The sequence below is a fragment of the Dendrobates tinctorius genome, unplaced genomic scaffold (assembly GCF_039654945.1).
Source record: "Dendrobates tinctorius isolate UK_male_01 unplaced genomic scaffold, ASM3965494v1 ptg000046l, whole genome shotgun sequence".
Lineage (NCBI taxonomy): Eukaryota > Metazoa > Chordata > Amphibia > Anura > Dendrobatidae > Dendrobates > Dendrobates tinctorius.
Window position 1 is genome coordinate 45,824,762 of NW_027361714.1, and position 25,248 is coordinate 45,850,009.

The 25,248-nt window shown below is 41.7% G+C and overlaps 1 protein-coding gene across 3 annotated transcripts in view; it reads left to right on the forward strand.

Moving 5' to 3' along the window:
• Positions 1 to 24,652, forward strand: part of PDE7B (phosphodiesterase 7B) — a 532,888-nt gene extending 508,236 nt beyond the window's left edge. For all 3 annotated transcript variants that reach the window (XM_073575865.1, XM_073575863.1, XM_073575864.1), the window contains 9 exons: positions 1,707 to 1,770; positions 4,450 to 4,545; positions 6,303 to 6,403; positions 10,344 to 10,475; positions 11,548 to 11,639; positions 12,352 to 12,496; positions 14,338 to 14,434; positions 15,770 to 15,850; positions 20,826 to 24,652. In XM_073575865.1, coding sequence (XP_073431966.1) covers positions 1,707 to 1,770; positions 4,450 to 4,545; positions 6,303 to 6,403; positions 10,344 to 10,475; positions 11,548 to 11,639; positions 12,352 to 12,496; positions 14,338 to 14,434; positions 15,770 to 15,850; positions 20,826 to 21,040 — 1,023 coding nt within the window. In that variant the 3' untranslated portion in view covers positions 21,041 to 24,652. The remainder of the gene's footprint in view (positions 1 to 1,706; positions 1,771 to 4,449; positions 4,546 to 6,302; positions 6,404 to 10,343; positions 10,476 to 11,547; positions 11,640 to 12,351; positions 12,497 to 14,337; positions 14,435 to 15,769; positions 15,851 to 20,825) is intronic.
• Positions 24,653 to 25,248: the final 596 nt, after the last annotated feature.

Here is a 25,248-nt window from a genome sequence, read left to right on the forward strand (position 1 = left end):
TTCAATTCATCATTCATATATTTCCAGAAATATGGCCCTTTTTATTTTGTACTAATTTTTCAGTTTTTTACAAGGGGGTGTTGTGGGAGGCATCTGTTATCACATATTCGGTATGTCAGGAAATTTCTGTGGGGTGAAAATTCTTTCTTATCTGATAGAAATATGTGCTCTATACACATGTCACGTTGTCAAAATCTAGATCTTGAGAGGTTGGGTCACTTCAGGGTCCCATTAAAGGTTTGAATATTGTGGTAGCTGTCACACATCCACTATATGCAAAGATACATAGACTGAAATCATAGATCGGGCATGTGCACATGTTGAGCATTTGTAGTAGATTTTTCTGAGTGTTTGCAGGAAAAACACTGCATAACATACTGTATGTGTTTTACTTGTGTTTTTCTTTTTTCCCCATTCAATTGAATGGGTGAAAATACTGCAAAAATGCTCAAAGAAATGACATGCTGCAGATTTGAAAAAAACAATTTAATAGTTCTGCTCCTCAAGGTAATAAATAATATGCAGCACGTACATGAGATTACAGAACTCTCATTCATTTTACTAGTACTGTAAACTGCAGAATTTTTTACCCTTGAAAAATGCGCAAAAGAAACCACAGCAAAAAATGCAACATATAAAAAAGCCAAGAGAGAGTATTACATGAATTAGAATTATTTAGAGATTTTTTTTTACCTTTCTGTGATAAAAAAGTAAAAGCTATTGATGGAAATATGGTATTCTTTGTAATTAAATACTATGACACTTTTTGCTTGTCTACTAAATAATAGCACTAATTCTTACAGACGTAACCTTGCAGAGACAGGGGAAGTGAGCCCCTACGTTTGGCCGGTCACTGATCTAAGAGACAGGGAGGTGAGCCCCTACGTTGGGCTGGCCACTGATCGCAGAGACAGGGAAGTGAGCCCCTACGTTGGGCCGGTCACTGATCGCAGAGACAGGGAGGTGAGCCCCTACGATCGGTTGGTCACTGATCGCAGAGACAGAGAGGTGAGCCCCTACATTGGGCCGATCACTGATCTAAGAGACAGAGAGGTGAGCCCCTACGATGGGTCGGTCAATGATCGCAGATACAGTGAGGTGAGCCCCTACGTTGGGTCGATCACTGATCTAAGAAACAGGGAGGTGAGCCCCTACGTTGGGCCGATCACTGATCTAAGAGACAGGGAGGTGAGCCCCTACGTTGGGCCGGTCACTGATCGCAGAGACAGGGAGGTGAGCAACTAGGTTGGTCCGGTCACTAATCGCAGAGACAGGGAGGTGAGCCCCTACGTTCGGCTGGTCACTGATCGCAGAGACGGGGAAGTGAGCCCCTACGTTGGGCCGGTCACTGATCGCAGAGACAGGGAGGTGAGCCCCTACGATGGGTCGGTCACTGATCGCAGAGACAGGGAGGTGAACCCCTACGTCGGGCCGGTCACTGATCGCAGAGACAGGGAGGTGAGCCCCTACTTTGGGCCGGTCACTGATTGCAGAGACAGGGAGGTGAGCCCCTAGGTTGGTCCGGTCACTGATTGCAGAGACAGGGAGGTGAGCCCCTACGTTGGGCCGGTCACTGATTCACAAGTTTATGAAATGAACTCTGATGTAGTTACATATTTACTATTCACTGATTGTACGGGCTGCATTTACAGGAGTGGTGTACTTTGACAACAATTAAGCTAACAAGAATTTTTGTTTCATTCCAGCATATGTTATCTAAAGTGGGGATGTGGAATTTTGACATTTTCCTTTTTGACCGCCTGACAAATGGTAAGCAGAACTTATGACGTACAGTTTTCTGCACATGTTTTCACCTACTTTTACTTCACATGGATAGCAATGTGGCAGTGTGAAGATCTGGATGTCTGCTGCTGATTTGACATGTGCTATGGATTTGACATCATTTGTCATCATAAATGAAACATTTGTGTACTATAGGCATCAGAGCGGTTTTCATTGTTCATATCGCTAGAAGGAATAACCACAGATCACTTTTCTCATCTCAGTCCCTGCTTCACGCATATTTAGCAGCATGATGTTAAACATTGTGTAAGTGCTTGTCCAACCACAGGTGGCCATAGGAAGATTAGCTCTGCCCTCAGCATTAACAATGATGATTACAATCCTGAGTAAGTGGCATCAAACATTATATAATGAAAATATAATCAGCTTGATTTTTTCAGCAGATGGTGATAGTTTAGGACAGACACTTATACTGAATTATCTACCATATGCTTCTCATGAACCCTCATCATTTGCAGACCACTTATTTACTTCCATTATTGCTAGAGTATTACAACTGCATCACTCACAAATGCTTGTTACAGCAGAGATCTGGCCTGAAGTAATGCACAAAAGACTGAGCGAATTTAGCAGCAGGGGGGCGTTTGGACAATCTCCACAAAAATGATTCACTAATCAAAGACATGGACACATTCAATTCCATTGGTGCCCTAGACACCACTATGCTGGACATATTGGGTATATTTTTATATTGGAGCTTAGCTAGGAGTAGATTCCTTTTTGTGCAGTATTATGGCTTATTTTTAAAATTATAATACCTACATATTGACGGAAATGGGAATATAGAGCAAATTGCTGCCTATGAGTCAAGTAACATCATCAGATGGATTAAACGGTATATACAGGGTGGCCATTTATATGGATATGCCTGGGTGGGCCATTTATAAAGATGCAATCCAAAATGGCCAACTTCAAAATGGCCACCATGGTCACCAGCCATCTTGAAAAGTTCCCCCCTCCCATATACTAATGTGCCACAAACAGGAAGTTGATATCACCAAGCATTCCCATTTTTTTTAGGTGTATCCATATAAATGGCCCACCCTGTAGATCTAACCGATAAAAACATAGTTCTACCAGGCATAAAATGTTTTGCAAAGTTTTAGACACAAGTGTGTGAGAAAAACAGCAAAACTGCGGTAGCCAGCCAAAATATATGGAATGAGTCTACAGCAGTACCCAGAGAGCTTTTCAAAGCTGGGTAGTTTATTTTTGGAACAGTTTTAGGTCGCCTAATGATCAGTAGAAATGTATCTACTCCAACTCTGCCGATGGCATCATGTCGCTATAATCCTGCCAGGTCATGGGCCGTTATGCGATAAAAGTAGAACAGGGTCATAGAAGGGTATCAGCCCCGTAGGCTTTGCAGTATATGCTCCTTTGTTCAAGGGGGAACATGATCAGCACTGCCAGAGCCCTATAAAAGGCACTCAGTGGGCAATGAGTGTGCATGTATTTGACCAAACTGCCAGAAACAGACTCCACAAGGGTGGCAAGAGGAACCGACATCCAAAAGTGGTACCTGTGGTTACCGACTTGCTCCATACAGCTCAATTGGCATTTGTTAGAGAACAGCAGACTTAGCAGGTCTGCCATTGCTGTCTTGTTCTGATCTAAGAGCAGGTTCACACTACGTACATGCAGAAAACGTAAAAGAGTCTGGAGATGTCATGGTAAACATGCTGCCTGCAAGGTCATCCAGCATGACGGGTTTGGCAGTGGGTCAGTGATGGCCTGCAGAGACATCTCTGCTGTGGGATACTAGGATGAAATTGTCAGACCTTACACTGGTGCAATGACTTTTGGATTCCTCCTGGGTGCAGAATAATGCCTTGACTTACCGTATATGGTAATTTATGGATGTCAAAGGCATTGACTGGCCCTCATAGTTCCCAGATCTACTTCCACCCATTGTAACCCAGTCATTTGCCACCTATAGTAGTCATATTAAAGGGAATCTGTCAGGTGCTTCATGCTGTGCAATCTGCGGCCAGCACAATTGCAGCCAGGAATATTATTCTCTGACATGTTCAGAGAATGTACATTCTGAAGGTGCTCTGGCCAGCCCTTCCTGCTGTACGTGATTGACAGGTCTCTTCCTTACTGGTAAATAGGGAGAGACCTGTCAATCACCTCCAGCATTACTGTGAAGTGCCGGCCAGACGAGGAAGCGGATCAGTGTCTCAATATTTTATAAAAGCAAAAAACTTGTGAAGTTCACACAAAGTCTGGTTATGCCAGAGAGGAAGTGTACACATACTCCATTGTTTCCAGCTTCCATACTCTAAACTTTGAGCTTCGGCATGAAGGCTATTGATTTTTTACTGACCCACGGCTCTCCAAGGAACATAAAGAACTGGCAGTAACCTTATTACCTTTCTGGCAACTGAAGAATGAAAAGGCTTTTGTGGTTCACTACATTCCTGTATTTTCCTTATTCACAGCTCACAGTCAGCGTTAAAGACAGCAGATGAGTATTATAGTGAAATGTCAGCAATACAAAGGTGAACAATCCTGCACCCCAGGATGCCAAATGAGAAACCTCAGTTATAAATAGGAGCCCCCCTTAACTGTCCTTATTAGAGGACCTGTGAAAGGGCTTTCTTCTATTACTTGGAACTAATGAAAGCATTTCTGCTTCACCAGGTAACAGCCTTGTAACACTGCTGTGTCATCTCTTCAATGTCCACGGACTTATCCATCATTTCCAGCTTGACATGGTGAAATTGCACAGGTTTCTAGGTATGTTCCTGGCTGTATGTATTATATAACGGATGTACAGTTTAAAGGGATCTGACATGTTTGTGTGACTAAACCCTAGTATTCGTCAGGAAGTAACAGTTCTGGAATATCATTTTATGTTCAAATTATGCCTTGTTTCATTCCTTTTTATTCCTTCTGGAACTGTATGAATAAATTGACAACTTGTTGCCATTACCTGTGCCTGGTCACCTAAATACCAAGCATCAGCAGCAGTCAATGGCCGCTTATTATTAAGCAAAATCATGCGTCCATTGGTTAATCACAGGTGGGTGGAGTTTCATGGCAGCCGCTATCCGCACTAATGCAGTCCAAGCAGTGCTGATTGTGGCAGACTATGTACGGGGCATTCCTTATTGAGAAGTAGAATGGTCATGTCTAGCTCTCAGTTCAGGGTAAGTGCACACGTTGCGGATTCTGCTGCGTATTTTTCCGCGCTGATTTTGGTAAATCCGCAGGTAAAGCAACCTGCATTTTACATCCAGATTTAGTGCAGATTTCCAATGGATTTTCTGCAGTTTTTGTGCAGATTTCCCCTGCGGTTTTACACCTGTGGATTCCTATAATGGAAGAGGTGTAAAAACGCTGCGGAATCCGCACAAAGAATTGACAAAACCGCAGCAAAGCTGCCCAGAAAAATCCGCAGCATGTGCACAGCGTTTTTCAAATTACATAGGAAATAATGGTACTGTACAATGCAGGAGAATCTGCTGCGGATCCGCAGGGCCAAATCCGTTGCAGATCCGCAGCAGAATCTGCAACATGTGCACATACCCTAAGAGAGGCAGAGCTGTAAGAAAACATGTCCCAGCATTTCAAGGGAAGCACCTAATAAAATAGATAAGTCATGAGAAATGATAGCAGCTCAATAAAAGTTAGGGTGCAGTCAGACAACCTTTTAAATCAGATCGAGATCGGACCACAATGCACAGACTGGCCAATGGCTCTCCTCACCCGATTGTGACACTTGATCTATTTCTATGCAGCTATCAGACTTGGGTGGGAGAGCATTGGGGTCCAATCTCGGTCCGATTTATATGGCCGTCTGGCTGCACCCTCAAACACATATACAGTATGAAAAGTAGGAATCTCAGCAGAAATCATATTGACCCAGTTAAAATTTCTATATATCTTTTTTTCATTTAGAATTTTTAAGTAGCTTGATTTTTCTCAATGCTAATGCTCTGATACTTATATTTGAATCACAATTTTATAGTTACTAGTGATGATCGAATAGCTTCAACTCCCTCCTTATCCGAATAGCTATAATGCTTCCCGAATAGCTGCATCGGTAACCTGGATACCTGGAGCGCTCCTGCTGATTGCCGCTGCAGCTGCATGTGTCGCCGCTGTGTGACAGTCACAGCTATGTATGAAGAGCCTGTTTGTTGAGCTCTCCATACATGTGTTGTGACTGTCACACAGCGGCGACACATGCAGCTGTGACGGCGATCAGCTGATTATCAGGAGCGCTCCAGGTATCCGGGTTACCGAGGCAGCTATTCGGGAAGCATTATAGCTATTCGCATAAGCACTTATCCAAAGCTCATCCGTAATAGTTACCAAGAAAGACCATTCTTTTTAAAGATTGAGATTTGGGCTTCTTGTTTCTTACATGATGTCATCAAAATTCTGTTAATTAAACATTTAGCTATAGTTGAGGTTATTTCTTTAGCTATAGCAATGAAGGTGCATGGCTAATTCATTAATATGTATGCCTATTGGGTAATTTGTTTTAGTCATGGTTCAGGAAGACTACCATAATCAAAACCCATATCACAATGCTGTCCATGCTGCAGATGTCACACAAGCTATGCACTGCTATTTGAAAGACCCAAAGGTATGTGTACGCTGTACATTATTAACAATCCCTACTAGTTAGAATACCTACATCTTATTTCACACTCAATTGATATAATATGAACAAGTCAGTTTTTTAAATAATTCCCTGTAACATCTTACTGTTGTTTGGCCCTGTAGTCACTCTAATGACAGTCATATTCAGATCTGCATTATTTATCCTTTTAACCTTCTGTAAAGGGGTCTTCTGATGCTTAATTTCAAACTGTCACTAGGCATTTGCCACCTAATCTGAGAGCAGCATAATCTAGGGGCAGAGTCCCTGATTCCAATGATGTGTCACTTGCTGGGCTACTTGTTCTGATTCCAACGATGTGTCAATTACTAGGGTGCTTGCTGTGGTTTTGATAACAGCACAGTTTTATCTGTGTAGTCCACTTTAATCATGAGGTCTGTGTAACTCTGCCCCACCGCTGATTTCCAGCTTTTTGCTTATGCATAGTGTACACAGATAGATGCCAAGCAGTGATGTGGGTGGGATTATAAAGAGCTCCATATTCAGGTAACTAGTAGATCTACAGCAGAGAAAATTGTGATTTTTAGCAAATTTACAGGAAGCAGCCCAGTAGGTGACATCACTGGAATCAGGGTCTCTGCCCATTTATCATCTTCTGTAAGAGAATTAAGGAATTTTGTAGTCGAGTGTACAGTGAAGCTTAAATAAGCAAACATCGCCATCTAGTGGCCACAGCTTGTAAGAACAGGAATAAAAAGAGCAACCATAAAATAGGCATGGGTTTCAGGGGAGGAACCAAAAGAAAGGGACACAAGGTCATGTGATAACTGTGTTGCAGCTAAGAATTATAAAAGGCCCAAGGGAGCAGAGAAGGGGAGGAGTTGACGGTTGAACCTGCTTCAGAACAGACAAATGGAAGTAGCTGAGCTGCCTTATATCCGCAGCTACCAGCACAGGACTGACCAATGAAGTGAAGCCTCAGCCTTGAGTGAGTAATGGGGATCCGAGAGAGAGTTGATCAGAGGAATTAATAGAGCAGGAGAGCCGATCAGAGGAATCGGGAGAACCGATCCGAGGAATTGCTAAGAGGGAGCCAATCAGAGGAATCGAGAGAGCGGGGGAGCTGATTTGAGGAATTGATAAGAGGGAGCCAATCAGAGGAATCGAGAGAGCAGGGGAGCTGATTTGAGGAATTGATAAGAGGGAGCCAATCAGAGGAATCGAGAGAGCGGGGGAGCTGATTTGAGGAATTGATAAGAGGGAGCCAATCAGAGGAATCGAGAGAGCGGGAGAGCCTATTTGAGGAATTGAGAAGAGGGAGCTTATTAGAGGAATCGGGAGAGAAGATCTGGGGAATTGAGAAGAGGGAGCCAATCAGACGAATCAAGAGAGCGGGAGAGACAATCAGAGGAATCGAGATAGCGGGAGAGGCGATCTGAGGAATTGAGAAGAGAGAGCCGATCCGAGGAATTGAGAAGAGGGAGCTAATCAGAGGAATTGAGAAGAGGGTGCCAATCAGAGGAATCGAGAGAGCGGGAGAGATGATCCAAGGAATTGAGAAAAGGGTGCCAATCAGAGGAATCGAGAGAGCAGGAGAGTCGATCCGAGGAATTGAGAAAAGGGAGCCAATCAGAGGAATCGAAAGAGTGAGAGAGCCGATCTGAGGAATTGAGAAGAGGGAGCTTATTAGAGGAATCAGGAGAGAAGATCTGAGGAATTGAGAAGAGGGAGCCAATCAGACGAATCAAGAGAGCGGGAGAGACAATCAGAGGAATCGAGATACCAGGAGAGCCGATCCGAGGAATTGAGAAGAGAGAGCCGATCCGAGGAATTGAGAAGAGGGTGCCAATCAGAGGAATCAATAGAGCGGGAGAGATGATCCAAGGAATTGAGAAGAGGGTGCCAATCAGAGGAATCGAAAGAGTGAGAGAGCCGATCTGAGGAATTGAGAAAAGGGAGCCAATCAGAGGAATCGAGAGCACGGGAGAGCCGATCTGAGGAAATGACAAGACAGAGCCAATCAGAGGAATCGAGAGAGCAGGAGAGCCGATCCAAGGATTTGATAAGAGGGAGCCAATCAGAGGAATTGGGAGAGCTGATCAGAAGAATTTAGAAAGAGAGAGCTGACCAGAAGGATCGAGATGACCCAAGAGAGGGAAGCCAATCAGAGGGACTCAGACGACTGCTGTGTAAATTACGGTACAGAAGGGACTTTGGGCTACACTTCAGTAGACGGAGGCAACCGGGGTAAGTGCATCACTGAAGTGAATAGTCGATAAGCGATTTGCGAGCTAATAGAATAATGCCACTGACTCCCTTAGGGCCTTTGCTGCCAAAATACTAACTACGATAGTCAAAAGTATGAGTCTCACTGTGACGCCCTGTAGACCAGGGTATTAGGACCGACCATTATTGTGTGTTGCCTTGTAAGATACAGTTTTCATTGTTAGAATTGTTATAGCAACTCTGACCCCCCAAAAAGGAGTATACAGTATGTTGCCATTGTAAAATACTTCAGAGCATTCTTTTGTCAATCCTTCTTAATTCTGTATCCTAATCACCTAAACCGTTGTGATAGATTAATAAATAATCTTTGGATAAGTTACCACTGTGTCTTCATCTTCTGCGCCATTGCATCAACGCACCTGTGATGAGATAGCAAAAACCTGGTGATAGATTCCCTATATAAATTGTGTGCAGATTGTTGAAATACAGTATACTTGCTTCTAGAAGCCGGTCTGACATTCAGCACCTGACCATACTCCCAGTGTTGTGTGATGTCCGGTACTTCCCTGGAGTAGGAGATGTTGCTATAGCATGCCTGTCCTCACTGCAAACAAACATTTATACAGATGTGTCCAACCAGCTTTTCTTCAACTATATTAGGTTCTACAGTTTGTCCAGCTTTATTTCAATAGATTATTGTTCCTTTCAGTAGGTACTTTATTTTTAAAACATCAAAAAACATCTTACGGCATGTGCTCAAGTTCTGGTGCAAATCCTGATGTGTTTGCGGGAAAAAAGCTGCGCAAAATACACAAGTTTTTACCTCATTTTTTTTACAGATTCTCCCCCACTCATTAGTGTGGGTGAAATCTGCAGCTGAAACACTGAAATTGACATGCTGCAGATTTAACTCTGCTTCAAACTTGCAAGGAAAAAATAAGAAATGTGTGCATGAGACTTCAGGGATCTCATTCACTTTGCTGGCATCAGGAAACCCTTCAGGAATTGTGACAAAACTGGGCAGAAAAAAATACAACAAAAATACAATGTGTGCACATACCCTTTAAGGGTTTGTGCACTTTCAGGAAAATGGATCCAAACTTTATGAAATACCTAAAATAGCAAACACAGCAGGTATTCACCCTGCCTGAATCCATCACCAGCTCCAAGTTGCAGCTTTAGACTCAGTTTTTTGGCTATGGAGTCTGGAGCAGCAGCATCAATGCATCAACTGCATGCATCACCACTCTGGCGCTCAATGAGCTCGACAGCACGCACCTCTGAGCTCAGTGCACTAGCCATTGAGCTCAGTGATTGGCTAGAGCCATGATGCACACGGTTGACCTGACGTCAACGCCATAGCCAAAACACCAAGAGCAGATGAGAGGTAGGGAGGCAACAATGAACCCCGGGAGGGCGAGTACCTGCTGAGTTTATTTTAGATATTTTACACTTTGGACCCCACTTTCCTGAAAGGAACAACCCCTTTACACAATCTATTGCTATGACCATATTAGATGGATGATCCTGTAGGATGACCCATTATATTTTTTTATCTTTATGGAGCGTTAGTTTTTCTATAAGTTATGAAAGGTCAGACCAATTTCCTCTGTAAAAACAGTTAATGCATAATACTTGTTTTATACAGGGTTTTTATAGATAAGCGAGCTTAAATAATATTTGTAAGGATGGTTGCTACTACTTTTGTAGAAAGTAAACCTCTACTTATGTCATCCAGCTTGCCAGCTATCTAACTCCTCTGGATATAATGCTCGGGCTGTTGGCAGCAGCTGCACATGATGTGGATCACCCAGGAGTAAACCAGCCATTTTTAATCAAAACGAAACACCATCTTGCCAGCATGTACCAGGTAAACATCTGCTATACCAAGGTATAAGTATATTTTCTGGTAAAATAACAGATAATAGCACTAGTCTGTTGTAGAATAGAAAAGTCTAATGGGGAGAATTAGGAAACTGATTAAAAGAAAAATGGTCTTTGTTGCCCAAAGCAACCAATCATAGATTAGCTTTCATTTCTTGTGCTTTTAAAAAATAAAAGCTGCAGTATGATAGGTTGCTAGAGTAATGAAGGCATATTTTCTTTAAGAGAGTTTTCATACGTGTCCCACATTGGTCTAGTAGGACAGATATTTGGCTCACACTTGCTTTTAGGAGCCAGTTGGGTTAGCAACAACCTCTCCAGTGATAAGATTACTGCAGTTTGCAGCACTATTTTTTCCGATCCCAGAATTTATCAAATTACTCCATTCAAGGAGCCTTCTAGACCTTCTGTATTAATGATCTGTCCCTGGGATAGGTCATCAGTATCTGATTGGTGGAGATTTGACACCCAGCACCCCCATTATTCAGCTGTTTGCTGCTCCCAAGATGGCCAGATGTACACAGTGTACAGACTTGGAACAGCATTGGAGCACTTCACTGTGTAGTGGCCATTCTCGGGTACCACTGCTCAGCTTCCACTCACTTGGACGGCCACTACATAGTCTATTGAGCTATGCTCTTCTGTCTCCATACACTGATTGCATCCAACCAATGCTACAGCTGTAAACAGCTGATCCATGCGAGTGTCAGGTGTCAAAACGATCAACAATATCATAAGCCTGGAAAAGCCCTTTAAAGTCAAACGGACCTTTCAGAGTACATGTGGACACTAAACATCATGGCTTCTTTATAGGTAAGGCCATACCAAAGCTTTACAATAGCATGCGTCACTGACTGAGTCACTGAAAAACTTTGTCTTGGTAATACATAATAATACAGTCATGTGATTGGGAATAAGTCAGGCCATAACAATGATAATTGGGTTATCATATTTAGTGGGGGTAAACACTACTCTTACTAGACGCTAGGTTACCTTATATTGATAATACCCTGTGATTCATATTTTATAACATTTATTTTATTGCTTTCCTGCAATAGAACACATCAGTTTTAGAGAACCACCACTGGAGGTCCACCGTTGGCATGCTGAGAGAATCGAGGCTCTTTGCACATTTGTCAAAAGAAATGACGTAAGCATAATTTAGATATTATTTACATGAAATATAAAGAAGAATACTTTTGAACACAGTCATTTTCTTATAATATTCACATCCCTTCATACATTTTATTCTCATGCAGTATAGAGTTTTGTAAATAAAGAAAATTCACAGAAACCATATGAAACGTATGAAAAATTATCCAGTTTTCATCCCGAATCTCTCTTCCCTATTGTCATTCACGTTACATCCATGTGTCCATATTTTATGTTGGTAGGGCATCTGTATTTAAACATTAGCAGTTTAAAATGTACATGATAGTTGCCTAGGTTAATATCGGCAATACGTCCGTAAAATTCAGATGCAATTCATATGATCCATGTGGGATCAGATTTTTTTGGAGCACTCATACATTTGAATGGGCTGAAACACAGAAGCGACTGATGCACGCTGCTATTTCTTTCAATCTGTTATCTCAACAGCTTTATTAAAATACATTGGTCAGTTTGCTGCACGATCTTTTTTCGGATAGTACATGTTCACTGTTACAGAAAGGGTCTGCTCTTTCCACAAAACAGCTCCACTCTTGTCCATGGGTGGTCTAGTTCCCCAGCGAGAACTAGACAGCCCACTATAATCCTTGCCACAACACATGGGGCTACACTTAACGTAGGGAGATACAACCTCTGCTATGTGTGTTTTTTGCTTGTCTTTGATCACCCTAACCATTTTTTGTTTTTTTCAGGCTGGATATTGAACAACAATTGGGTTCTTTAATCTTATCGACAGACATCAATCGTCAGAATGAATTTCTAAGCCGTTTTAAAGGTCACCTTGAAAAAAACGATCTCATTCTAACAGACACAGACCATCGGCATTTTATGTTACAGGTAAAAATTATATCTCAGTCTAAAGCATGCATTTTCTTGCTTTCTTAGTTTCTAAATGAACAGTTTGACTATTGGTGGGACACTTTCTAGCCAAAATTGTGATGTACCCTAAACTTAAATGTTCTGACTTAAGCAGCAATTGCAACCCCCATTACTTATCCTGTGCTGCATTTTAAAGCCCCCTGACATACACAAATTTCCGATTTAAAGAGGTTGTCCACTAATTTTACATTGATGGCCTATCCTTAGGATAGGTCATCAATGTCTGATCGGCCGGGTCCGACACCTGGCATCCCCACCGATCAGCTGTTATCGATGTTGGCTGCCGGAAGTTCTCACTTGCCAAGCTGCTTCGTCTACTTGCAGTGGCTGCTGCAAGTACTATACATCTGTCTCCTATTGATATGAATGGGAGGCAGATGTGTAATACCAAGCCCTGGCCACTGCAAGTAGTCAGAGCCGCTCGGCAAGTTAGTACATCTGTCCGCCAACTCGGATAACAGCTGATCAACGGAGGTTCCAGGTGTCAAACTTGGCCAATCAGAGATTGATGACCTATGTTGGGGATAGGTCATCAATGAAAAAGTAGTAGGCAACCTCTTTAAGTTATGGATAGCTGCACTGGGGCGTTCATAATAATTAAGATGGCTGTGATTATGTGGTTTACTCTTATGACCACTTCCTCTACCCTGTCCTTTTTGTGCAAGCACTGAAATCATTAATCGCACATGCAAATACAGGCAGCAGAACCTCTTGAATCTGCACATGCGCTGAATAGCTGCCTTCAAAGGACCTGTCACCAGGTCAAAAGTCTTATTTTATCCTTGCTGCTCCCCTTATTATACCTTGTTTTGTTTTTTTTAATCTTGCATACTGTTTCAGAGATATGGGTCTTTTTGGTGCTAACAATTACCGTATGGTCTTTTCCAAGGGAGCGTGGTAATTTCAAGGGCCATTTATCTAAATGTTTTTATCCAGATCTGTGTGCCCTGAAAGTTTGCAGCTATAATATATGTGGTTAGTCAGTAAGGTATCATTCTAATAATACTTTGGGCCTGATTCATGAAAGTGTTTACACCAGAGAGGCACAGGCATTTACACACCAGTTTCTGCCAGCTCTGCCATAACGGGCGGATCTGGGGATGAGCCATGGTGGGATAGAGCGTGGCTGTGCCCACCGATCAAATTTATCAATATTGCCTCCGTTTTTTACTGACTGGAATAACATTTTTGGCAAGGTGCACTGAGGTACACCCCACTGATAAGACCTTTTAATGAATCCGGTGCACTTTATTCCTGCACCCCTATCATACGTACAAAACAACAATCTTAATGATTCAAGGCCTTTGTATTTTTTCATACACAAGTATAAAATGTCATTAAAAGGGCACAAACATCTGCAGAGACTCACTGAATGGACTGATTTCAGGTTAGGTTCACATTAAACCCTGGATAGTACATATGGGTTTCTGTTGGAATCCGGGGTATGCCCACGAAAACCCCGACATAGCCATTCACTGCAGTGGAGCTGATAGTCACTGTTTACACAGTATGACCCCCATACCGCAGTATCTGTCCTTCCCCGGCATGCCCCAAAACTAGCCTTATTTGGCTTTAGCTTGGTAGACCATTACTTATGTGCACCAATGTTTGTTAGGCTACATCCAATTATTTCACAGCCAGTTCCTGCAGAATGTTACATTGAACACCTCAGAGCCATTGAGTGCTGTGTATCTTGGTACAAAGACTGTGATGGAGCATTCAGTTACATTTATTTTGAGACCTGACATATTACTGAATATTATACACCTCATTGTAACTGAATTGAATTGTGCTTTCAGATTGCCCTGAAGTGTGCTGACATCTGCAATCCTTGCCGTGTGTGGGAGCTGAGCAAGCAGTGGAGTGAGAGAGTCTGCGAAGAATTCTACAGACAAGGTTAGACATGGCCAGAAATTTACAGCAACGTGTCCAGCATTGCTGAGCCAAACCAATAACTCCCATCCATTTTCTAAACAAAGGTTAAAAGATCCTCTCAGGACAAAGCCAAGACTCCAGAGTAAAGTGAATTGCCATAGCTTATATTCATTTCTGTAATAAAGCAGTAGATGGGATGGATGAGCTGCTCACAGGAGACTCTGGCTACAGACACAATGAAGTTTGGGAGATCCAGCCTCCTGGCATTTACTAAAATGGGAGAAGGGAAACTTTCATAACCTTTACTTTTTTTTGCTAAAAAAATATACATTATATTTCTCCTGTGCCATCATCATGGCATTGTGAAATAGTTATGAGAGCAACTTTACTGATTTGGATACTATGATTGGCTCCTTATCATTATTTTTCTTGATAGTTTGTATATCTCCCATGGATTTAAAGGGCCCCATATATATTACAAAGTTGTCTGCTGAAATATTTTCCCCAAGTCCACCATACAACCGAGCACTCCAATATTCTCTATGAGCAAGCTGCCATCTGATTCTTCTGACACTGGCTTGTCTCCTGGAGAAAAACAAGGAACAGCCGTTGGAAATCTGACATCTTTTTCTTCACATCATCTGTCTAGGAGAATCGGTAGTCCCTCATACACATTAAGCATTGTGTGGAGTTTTGGTCCATTTAACGGTCTCCATACACATTAGTCAAAAGTCGGCTAAAGGATCATCCGACATTAGTCTAATATGTATGCAGCTTACAACTCTGCCCCACTTTAGTCATAAAGAGTAGGGACTGTGAACCAGTGATCAGTAATGATCAATTAGTGGGACTCCAGCAGTTGTACATTATGGATAGGAGGTAGAACTCTGCTTTATTCTGTTCCACTGTTATTCCTTGTTGACAACTTGATAGGTGAGTTATTCTTACACTGTCAGCACTAATTTAAAAGTCTTTTCAGATTCCCCAAAATTGTTATTTCTTTTGGAATGCAAGTATTTACCAAAACAAAGATGTCAGGAGAATTAACAGGTGTCTTGGCCAAAGTCGCTGCATATCCGAAGCCCAAATCAATTCCAGAATACCATGTGCAAGAACGCATAATTGTGTGTTTCCCCAACATGTGTCTTACTAACCCACTAAATCACTGTATATGGTTGCATTTCCACAGTCAAATTGTTTTCTACATTATGTAACTGAAAGGGATAACGTGCAGCACAGGTAGCCTAACAAATGCCTCTCTAATTCTTTGAATTTTATTATCTGGGCATGCAATGTATATGCAGTCAGTTAGACGGTATTGTAGGTAACTAAAACACATCTTTATCTGCTTCCTAGGAGAACTTGAACGGAAGTTTGGCTTAGAAATAAGCCCACTTTGCAATCAACAAAAGGACTCGATACCCAGTATACAAGTTGGTAAGTACACTTTAATTCATCATTATGATATTAAATAGGGCACATCATAAAAGGAAATAATGTGTGAAGGAGTAAATCTATGATCATAAGTTAGGAATTGTTCATGAAAGAAATTTGACGAATGAATGTTCTATACGCTAAAGCTTTATGGTGTAAGGGTATGTTTCCACGGGTCGGAATCCCTGCGCTTTGGACACAGCGGATACCCCGCACCGCCCAAAGTGCCACCACCTGTTGTATGTGCGGTGATTCCGGATGTATTAATTGAACACATCCGGAATCACCACATCTTATTCATAGACTGTGCTATGTATCTTTCGGAGACTGAGCGTCTCCGCAAGATAAATAGACATGCTGCGTTCCGGTTACGCAGAGCCGCCGGATGTGGCCGTGCACACATAGTGGAGACTGGTTTTCATAAAATCCCCTCCACTATGCTGTAACATCTGGATGCTGTGGATTGGACGCTGCAGTTGTACGCAGGATTCCAGCCCATGGAAGCATAGCATCAATCAATACGATGTACAATACAAAAAACTCACCTTCTCACCTTTTTTTAGGACATAAGTATTTAAATTGGTGTAAATTCACAATGCTAAATCACAACCCTAAGTCATCATAATATAATAAACATCACAGTCAGATTTAAAAGTGAAATAAAACAATATTAAAAAGTGTCCATAGAGTAGTATTAGCATATACTCACACAGATGTGGTGTTTGTCTGCCCAGAGCAAAATTATATGGGACAAACTGAGCTTAGGTTCACAAGATGCAATTGGGAGCATCTCTATTTTGTAACCAAAGACTATTTTCTTCATAAAGAGGAGAACAGAATTAACAAAGTATGCTCATTTTTATATGAACTCCTAATTTGGAAGAAAAAACACCCAGCCTTATACCCTTACATTTAACTCCTTTGGGATGGCTGCTGTACATGTGCATGCGGCCGTGCACTATCACTATAAGGTCGCAGTCGAATGGCCATATAGCGCGGATGACGAACGCATCACAGTGCACGGACTGGCCGGCAGCTCTCCTGATCCGAGCGTGACAGCGGCATAGAAATACAGATTGTCCTGCTCTGGTAAGGAGAGCCGCCAGCCAGTCCGAGCAATGCAATGTGATCATCATCCATGTTATTCTGCCGTCTGTGCAATAAGGATGGGGCTCAGTAGCAGTGCCTGCTATTTGCAGCTTGAATACTGGCTGTGTTACATAGCTAGCACATGGCAAAATAGATGGGATTGGAGGTAGCCCAATTTCATCAGTATAACCTCTTAAATGCTGGTGTCAAGCAGGGACATTTAAAAGGAATTCAAAATGTCAGCCGTCACTCGACACGCACACAGGGTGCTGATCAGATGCCATGGCTTCTGTAGGTTTACTGAGGGCTCTATGTATGCCATGTAATTATGAAATCCAGCCACTGTCTGGGCTTCATAGGAGTTTGTCAGTTTTGCCATCCACTGCAATACTATAGTACTGCAAAGTATTGAATAGTCAATCAAGCGATCAGAAGTTGATGTCCCTTAAAGGGAATAGCAAAAAATGTCTATAACAAACAAACAAGCCCTAACACAGGTCCATTAACAGAAGAATAAAAAAATTATAATTTATCCTGCAAGAAAACAAACCCTCATATGGTTTTGTTGATGGAATAAAAAAAATGGTGACTCTTGGAAAAGGGGAATGAAATAACGATAGAGCAAAATTTAAAGATTGCCCTGTTCTTATGGGGTTAATCTTGGTTTGGCTGAAACAAAACACAGGCAAAAGTCACTTTAAGGCTATGTGCACACAAAGCGTTTTTGATGCGGTTTCCCGGATTTTTTACGCTCGCAAATGCTCCAAAAACGCAATGGAATACTAAAGCAAGGTAATTCAATGACTGTGCACATGATCCGTAAATTTCCGCCCATATTTACAGCGTTTTATTTTCTGCAGCATGTCAATTCTTTTTGCTTTTCTGCAGCATTTTCGACTCATTGACTTCAATTGAGTCAGTGAAATCTGCAGCAAAAATACAGGTGTAAAAAGGTTTTTGTATTTGCTGAAGGTTTGCTGCCAAATACGTTGCGAATTGTTAAAGGAAATGATGTCAGAAGGAGGAAGAGTGTGCGTCTGTGTCTGCCTGCGTGTGTCTGTATGTGTCTGTCTGCAGTTGTGTGGGTGTCTGTGTGTGTCTGTGTCTGTCTGCGTGTGTCTATGTCTGCGTGTGTCTGTATGTGTCTGTCTGCGGGTGTCTGTGTGTGACGAACAGCCATTAGTGATTGGCATAGGCGTCGTCTGATGGGACTACTACGGCAACTTCTTTTGTCACATATACAGAGACAGCATAAGCCGATGATGGGAGAATAGTCTCATCATCCGGCGCCAAAGTTCAATTGTAAAAAAAAAAAAATCAAACTATTCACATAATCACATACATATTCCCATACAATATACATACTCACCGAACACCTAATCCCTGACTCCCGCGTCTTCTGCAAGCAATCAAAAATAATAAACCAACATATTCTCCCCGTCTGCCGTAGTCCATTTAATACCGAGTGCCCGCGTCGAAGTCACCCGGCCGCCGGTGATACACTGAAAGGAGGTAATAGCTCCTGCAGTATATCACTGAGCCGCCATGAGACTTCACCGCAGTGCATCAGCTGATCAGCTCTGGTGCTCTCACTTACGGCACCGCTGTGTGAGAAAGTGGTAGTGCCGTAAGTGAGAGCACCAGAGCTGATGAACTCCGGTGAACTCTCACGGCAGTACAGTGATATACTGCGGGAGCATTACTTCCTGTCAGTGTATCACTGGATGCCGGGTAGAGCCATCACATCTCCCAATGTGGCTGTTCTACATGTGAGATCGCTGTGGGACACTCGGTATTAAATGGACTACATTGAACAGAATAGTATTATATGTTGGTTTATTATTTTTTGATTGTTTGCAGGAGACGAAGGCGTTGCGGATTAGGTGTTCAGTAAGTATGGTAATTTAGATTCAATAAAGGAGTCTGTGTGATTATTTCAAATAAAGGACTTTATTCTGGCTGTGTGTTTATTTACCATATAACTATAGCATTAGTAATGGATAGGTGTCTTATAAACGCCTCTCCATTACTAACCTGTGGGCTTGATGTCACCTAACAATACAAAGGTGACATCAACCCCACAAATATGAACCCCACTTGCCACCGCTGCAGGACAAGTGGGAAGAGCTAGGCTATAAGATGCACTATTTCTGGGGTAGCTGAGAGCTGATGTTTTTAGCCTGGGGGGTGCAAATATACATGGCACCTTCCCAGGCTATTAATATTAGCCTGCAGCTGTCTGCCTAACATATGCTGGTTCGGTTTATAGAGGGACCCCGTGCCAATTTTTTCTGGGGTTCCCCTGTAAACTAGCCAGTAAAGGCTAAGCAAACATCTGTGAGCTGATATTAATAGCCTGGGAACCTTTATGGCTATTGGATCCTTCCCAGAAATATAACCTCAGCCATCGGCTTTGCCTCTGTTGGTTATGAAAATTATGCGGGAGCCCAGGCATACTATATATATATTCACTTATATTTTTATATTTGTTTTGTGTGTAAACATTATATTTGAACCTGGTATGTAATGACATTATGGTCTTCAATGTAGAATGAAAAAGAAGAGGTTAAACAAGGAAATGACATCACTATTTTTTTTTAATTACTATATCTTTATTTAGCTCTATGAATTTACAAAAAGCACATGAAAAACCACATGAAAAATGCACAGATTTTTCACTGTGTTTTTCTGCCGAGATGCAGAAACCTTGCAGAAATTTCTGCAAGCAAATACGCAACGTGCGCACATACCCTAAATTTGCTCACTCACACTGACGTATAATACAGAGCAGTTGCAATGTTATTCAATAAGGCAGAACAGATCTGCGGGTTTTTTTGTGATGCTGATTCGGCACGAGAAAAAAAAATGCAACATGCTTTGATTGACAGTGTATCTCACATGGCGTGCACCCATTCAAGTCAAGGGGTGCGTGCAAAACATGGGACTTCACTCTGATGTCATGAGAGTGCAGTCTGGTATACGCCGATACAGGCAATGGAGTAGATGGAGAGATTAATCTCCCCTTCTTCTCCTCACCTGTGATATGATTCTGGCATGCAAGAGGATAGGAGCACAGGGCAATGACACAAGGCTCCCGCTTGCAGTAGCGTTTGAGCCGAGTGTCATTAGCATATTGCATCCGATGCTCTATACAAATGTGACCCTGGCATAACACCCATGTTTGGAAACTTTGCTCTCATATGAGGATCATATCCCCCTACAAGGGAAGAATTTTTTTTTTCAGGGAATGTTTGCCTTTTTTCTTGTCTTTTAACCCAAATCCTTTTTTTATAGAAATATTATGTGGTAGAGCAGATCTTTTGAACCGGGGGCCCAATGAACACAACACTAAGCCCATGTGCACACGCTCAGTATTTGGTCAGTATTTTACCTCAGTATCTGTAAGCCAAAACTATCAATAGGTGATAAATCCAGAAGTGGTGACGGGTTTCTATTATACTTTTCCTCTGATTGTTTCTCTCCTGGTTTTGGCTTACAGATACTGATGTACAATACTGACCAAATACTGAGTGTGCACGTGGCCTTAAAGACCAAAAAGATATGTTATCCAAAATCAGACATCAGACAGTGCAAAATCATCTGTCGGGAGAGAGTTGGGAGCCCCCATACACATTAGACTGCTGGGCAAACCCACCAGAATCTAATACGTATGGGGGTCTTGGCTCAACTACTCAACTAATAAAAAAGTATCGCCAAAAATTCCCCGGTGCTGAGCTGATAACAAGGAATGTTTTTGGAGTCGCACAATTTCACACATGGATGAAAAGCTATGATGGAAATTATGAAACTAAAGTTCCATTATTGCCTGTCTAAAACAGCTCATAGTTTGTAGTTTTTACATTTCCATTCTTTTTTCTTTTGTCCTTAGGCTTTATAACCTACATTGCAGAGCCACTGTTTGTGGAGTGGGCGAGGTTTACAGGAGACACTCCTCTATCTGTAAATATGCTAAATCACCTCAGGAAGAACAAGTCCAAGTGGAGAGCGCTTTTACATAAGCAGCGCAGCAAGAGCAAAGATCGACCGGGGTCAGTAACTGAAGGCAAAGGCAACCAAAATATCAGTGAAGGCGGAGCTCCCTAGTGACCAGACCTGCGATTGTCTTTGTTGCCTTTTCCTTAGCTGCTTTCAATGAAGAGGGATTCTTATCAACCTCAGGTGGGCTGTTGTTGCTTTTTACAACAGGTCTAAGAGAGGTCAGAAGGAAGCAGAGTATAGTAATCTGGGTAACAGTGGTTACCCGCTGTCTGGTATCATGCTATACCAGCCTTTCCAGCATCTCTTATTCATTTCAGACTGGGCAAGACCAGCACCGTAAGGTTCCTGTGATCAATCTGTCTAATTAGACATGAGGACACAAGAATAGGTGGTTTCTCCTGAATGAACCTTCCAACTAGAGAATGCCATATGCAGACTAATGTAGCGGAACATAGCACTTTTCTACTGCGTTTCAATGCTTAATGAAAACTACCCCCAACCTCTCCCGTGACATCCAACTTTGTTCACAAGCAAATGCAAAATAATGAATAAAACCACAGAAGAATGGGAAAAAAACACCAGCATCAACTGGACTCAGAAGAGATCTATGTGACAAGACAACTTTATACGAATATGTAAAGTATCACACGCAAGATATGCTCTTTATTTTTACTTTTTATATTGTCTAGATCAGAACAAAAGGTATAATTGAAGCACTACCCACACTTCCCTACAAATGTACAGACACTTTTGAATGTTTTCACACCACTTTGGATTTAGCAAGCGCCTCTCCACGAAAGGAGAGTTTGAATAAACTTTTGTGTGGACTTGTTTGGCTTTGTACCACTCATGGTCACATTACTACAAAGGATTTATAAATGTCATTATAGCAGATGTATTTTGATTTTTTTGCATCTGCTCTATTTTCTGTAGCTGCTCTATTTTCTGTATATATGGAGCTACTGATCCCCATGCCAAAATACTGACGAGTTGTGAAATGCTTTGTGTACAGATATTGGCACTGTGAACAGAAAACTGTTACTTTTAAGAAAAAAATATAAATATATTATAACATCTGTAAATACGGTATATAGATGATTTCTAATAGAGCGCTCATTGACAGATAAAGGCCTTAAATTTTAACTTGTTACGTTTCAGTCATTGTATCATCCACCTAATTCACTAATGCCTTTGGTCAAACTTTAACAGTTTCTACATGGTCACTATAATGTCAAACACTAGGGCTTTTTACCAATATTGGTAGGACAGTATGGACATCATAGCCATCACTTTCCACATAGATTGTATATATCAAAAGGAAGGTAACAATGAAATGAAGTGTCTGAGGCGAAATATCGCATCCTAATGCACTGATGGCAAGCTACAGTCCTGAGCTTCAGTCATTCCCCGGAATAGACTATATACCGAACTAAAAGTGAATAATTCTCGATTATACATTTAGCTACAGTTGTCCCAAGCTACATAGACCTTGAAAGTCATCAACAGCTACCGTACATTAGAAGCAGAGTCTTGCTACAAAAGTCAAACAAGCCAAACACGATAGGGCAGATGCGTTCATAAAGTAGCAGGGATGAGTTTTTTTAATTTTGCAATTAACTTAAATGAAGTCTATGACTTGTGTCTGTAATAATACAGATTATTGTAAAACATGCCAGGTCTTACCTGTAGTTCATGCACTTTACACTTGTAATGCAAAATGTATTTAGCCATTTGCAGTTTTGCCCGTCCGCCCCCAATTAATAAGCTTCAGAGTGCCCTTTCTTAGGCCAAATGCACACATCTGTCTTTCTCAGCAGTCTTGTATATGTGAGGCTACCCACGGCCTGCCTGTGCTAAGTGGCCCGCGTATGGACAGCAAAACACAAATTGACACGATTTAAAAAAGAATCCCAGTTGCTAGACAATTATGGAACATGTCACCGAGAACTGTATCAGAGTCCTTTTTTTAGATCTGATCAGTATGACATTGATAAACCACCGTTACCTGTGAATAAATAGTATTGTAGTATTGTGCTTTATTCTGGAGTTATGAGAATACAAACTACAGCTCCAACACTCTCCATTAGGCCTCTTTCGGATGTCTTATTTTTGCGTATTAGTGCTATCCCTGATTTTCACAGTTAGCACTTATTCCTGTAATATTCTGTGGGGCCGTTGATATATCCCTGATTTTTTGCAGACCGAGCAGAAAATTGCGGGGACATATCCAATTTTGGTCCAAGGGTCGGATCAAAATCTGCAATGCAAATCTATGAGTCCGTGTAAAAGCGTACTACACTCAGATGATATCCAAGTGTGGTCCGATTTTCAGACTTTCTATTTCTATATGTACAAGAAAAACTGAAAACATTCGGACCAAACTCTGGTCAAAATAACATGACAAAATCGGACGTCTGAATAAGGTCTTACCATTACTCTTTTGAAAGGCAAGGAAATGCACGAGACTAAGCAATTGATGGCCTACGTTATCCATAGACTAGGAGATAATGCACAACAACCTGCAGAAGGCAGTAAAACATGTATGGAGCTTCTGAGTTCTGCCCCGTACATTGTTTACATCCAGCAACTGTCGAAGTACTGTAGATCTCAGCCGATAAGTAAAGGCGCTGGGTGTTAGGGTAACCTGTCCTACAGTTGTTTTGTCCTGCACAACCTCTTTAAATATTCACCATCTATAGAAAGTGAGTGAGATAGTTGTGTGAAATTCCTCAACTGATAACAGAAAACAGTAGAGACAAACATGTGTTCCACGAGGATCTTGAGGCAGCCATACAGTTTAGATAGCTGCCAAGTGTTCTGTAGTGATGAGGGAGCATGCTCGGATAAGGTGTAATCCTAACATGCTCATGTGATAATCGAGTATTTTTGGCGTGCTCAAGTCCCCGCTGCTGCATGTCTAAAGGCTGTTCGACAGCTATAACACATGTAGAGATTGCCTGTTTGTTAGGCAACCCATGCATGTGTTGCCTCTGTTAACAGCCGTGAGACATGCAGCCACGGGAACTTGAGCATAGTATTCAAGCACGCCGAAAATACTCGATTATCACATGAACGTGTTAGGATTACACCTTATCCGAGCACGCTCACTCATCACTACTGTTCTCCCATATACCAGAATGTTGGGCTCAGCCAAATGGGCATGTGTTCTGTTTGGGTAAAGAAGAGCACTCCATTATCAGACACTACCTTCTGCAGCTTATCTCTCCTGACAATAAAAGGAGCAGCGTGTTCAAATACAAATGCCCAGGCCTTCTTTTTACTAACATCTGCCATCGGCACAAAAAGTTGTGACACCCCCTATACAAACTGGAAGATCAGTCAGATTTACTTGTGAAAATGTGAAATAATTATATTTCTCTAGCAATTGTGTAATACCTAATAATAGTAGAGTGAGAATTTAAAAAAAGAACAATATTTTTTTCATTATTTTTTATGACAAATGGTAAATTGATAGAGAAAAATGTGCATATTTTCAGCTCATTTGTAAGAAATCATTATTACATGGATAAGCATACATACAGTACGTATGTAGTTCAGAAGGTCATAGTTCCTTTTTTATTTGTCATCTTTTCATTTGATTCATAGTATTGAACTTATATGTATATGTTTTACTGAGAAAGCATTATTGAAGAGCAATTGTGTGATTTGCTTTTTTCTACACCAAAAAATAATAAAAAATAAAAGAAGGAAATGATAGATCTGATTGAAAGTGAATCTAATTTCTCACCACATAACAATATGATTTGTAGTCAAAAGGAAATGCTAGCCATCAGTTCACTACCAGTTCTTAAGGCGGCCATACATACAGTATTAGATGTCTGTCGGCCGAGTGATGCTTCAGCTGTTCGGTGGCCAGATGGCCATACATAGGACCTTTCACTCCTGTTTTCTATGAGAAAGCTGCAGACTGACACATCAGCCGGTGGCTTATCTCAGTGCAGTTGACATCTCATCCGACCAGAAGTCAGCCACTGCCCCCCATACACATTAGACCGTAGACGAAACCATAGGTGGGTTCAACCAACATTAGTCTAATGTGTATGGGGGCAGTGGCTGACTTCTGGTTGGATGAGATGTCAACTGCACTGAGATAAGCCACCGGCTGATGTGTCAGTCGGTGGCTTATCTCAGTGCAGTTGACATCTCATCCGACCAGAAGTCAGCCACTGCCCCCCATACACATTAGACCGTAGACGAAACCATAGGTGGGTTCAACCAACATTAGTCTAATGTGTATGGGGGGCCTTAAGGCTGCTTGCAAAGATTAGATTCATGTCATCGGGAATTGGTAG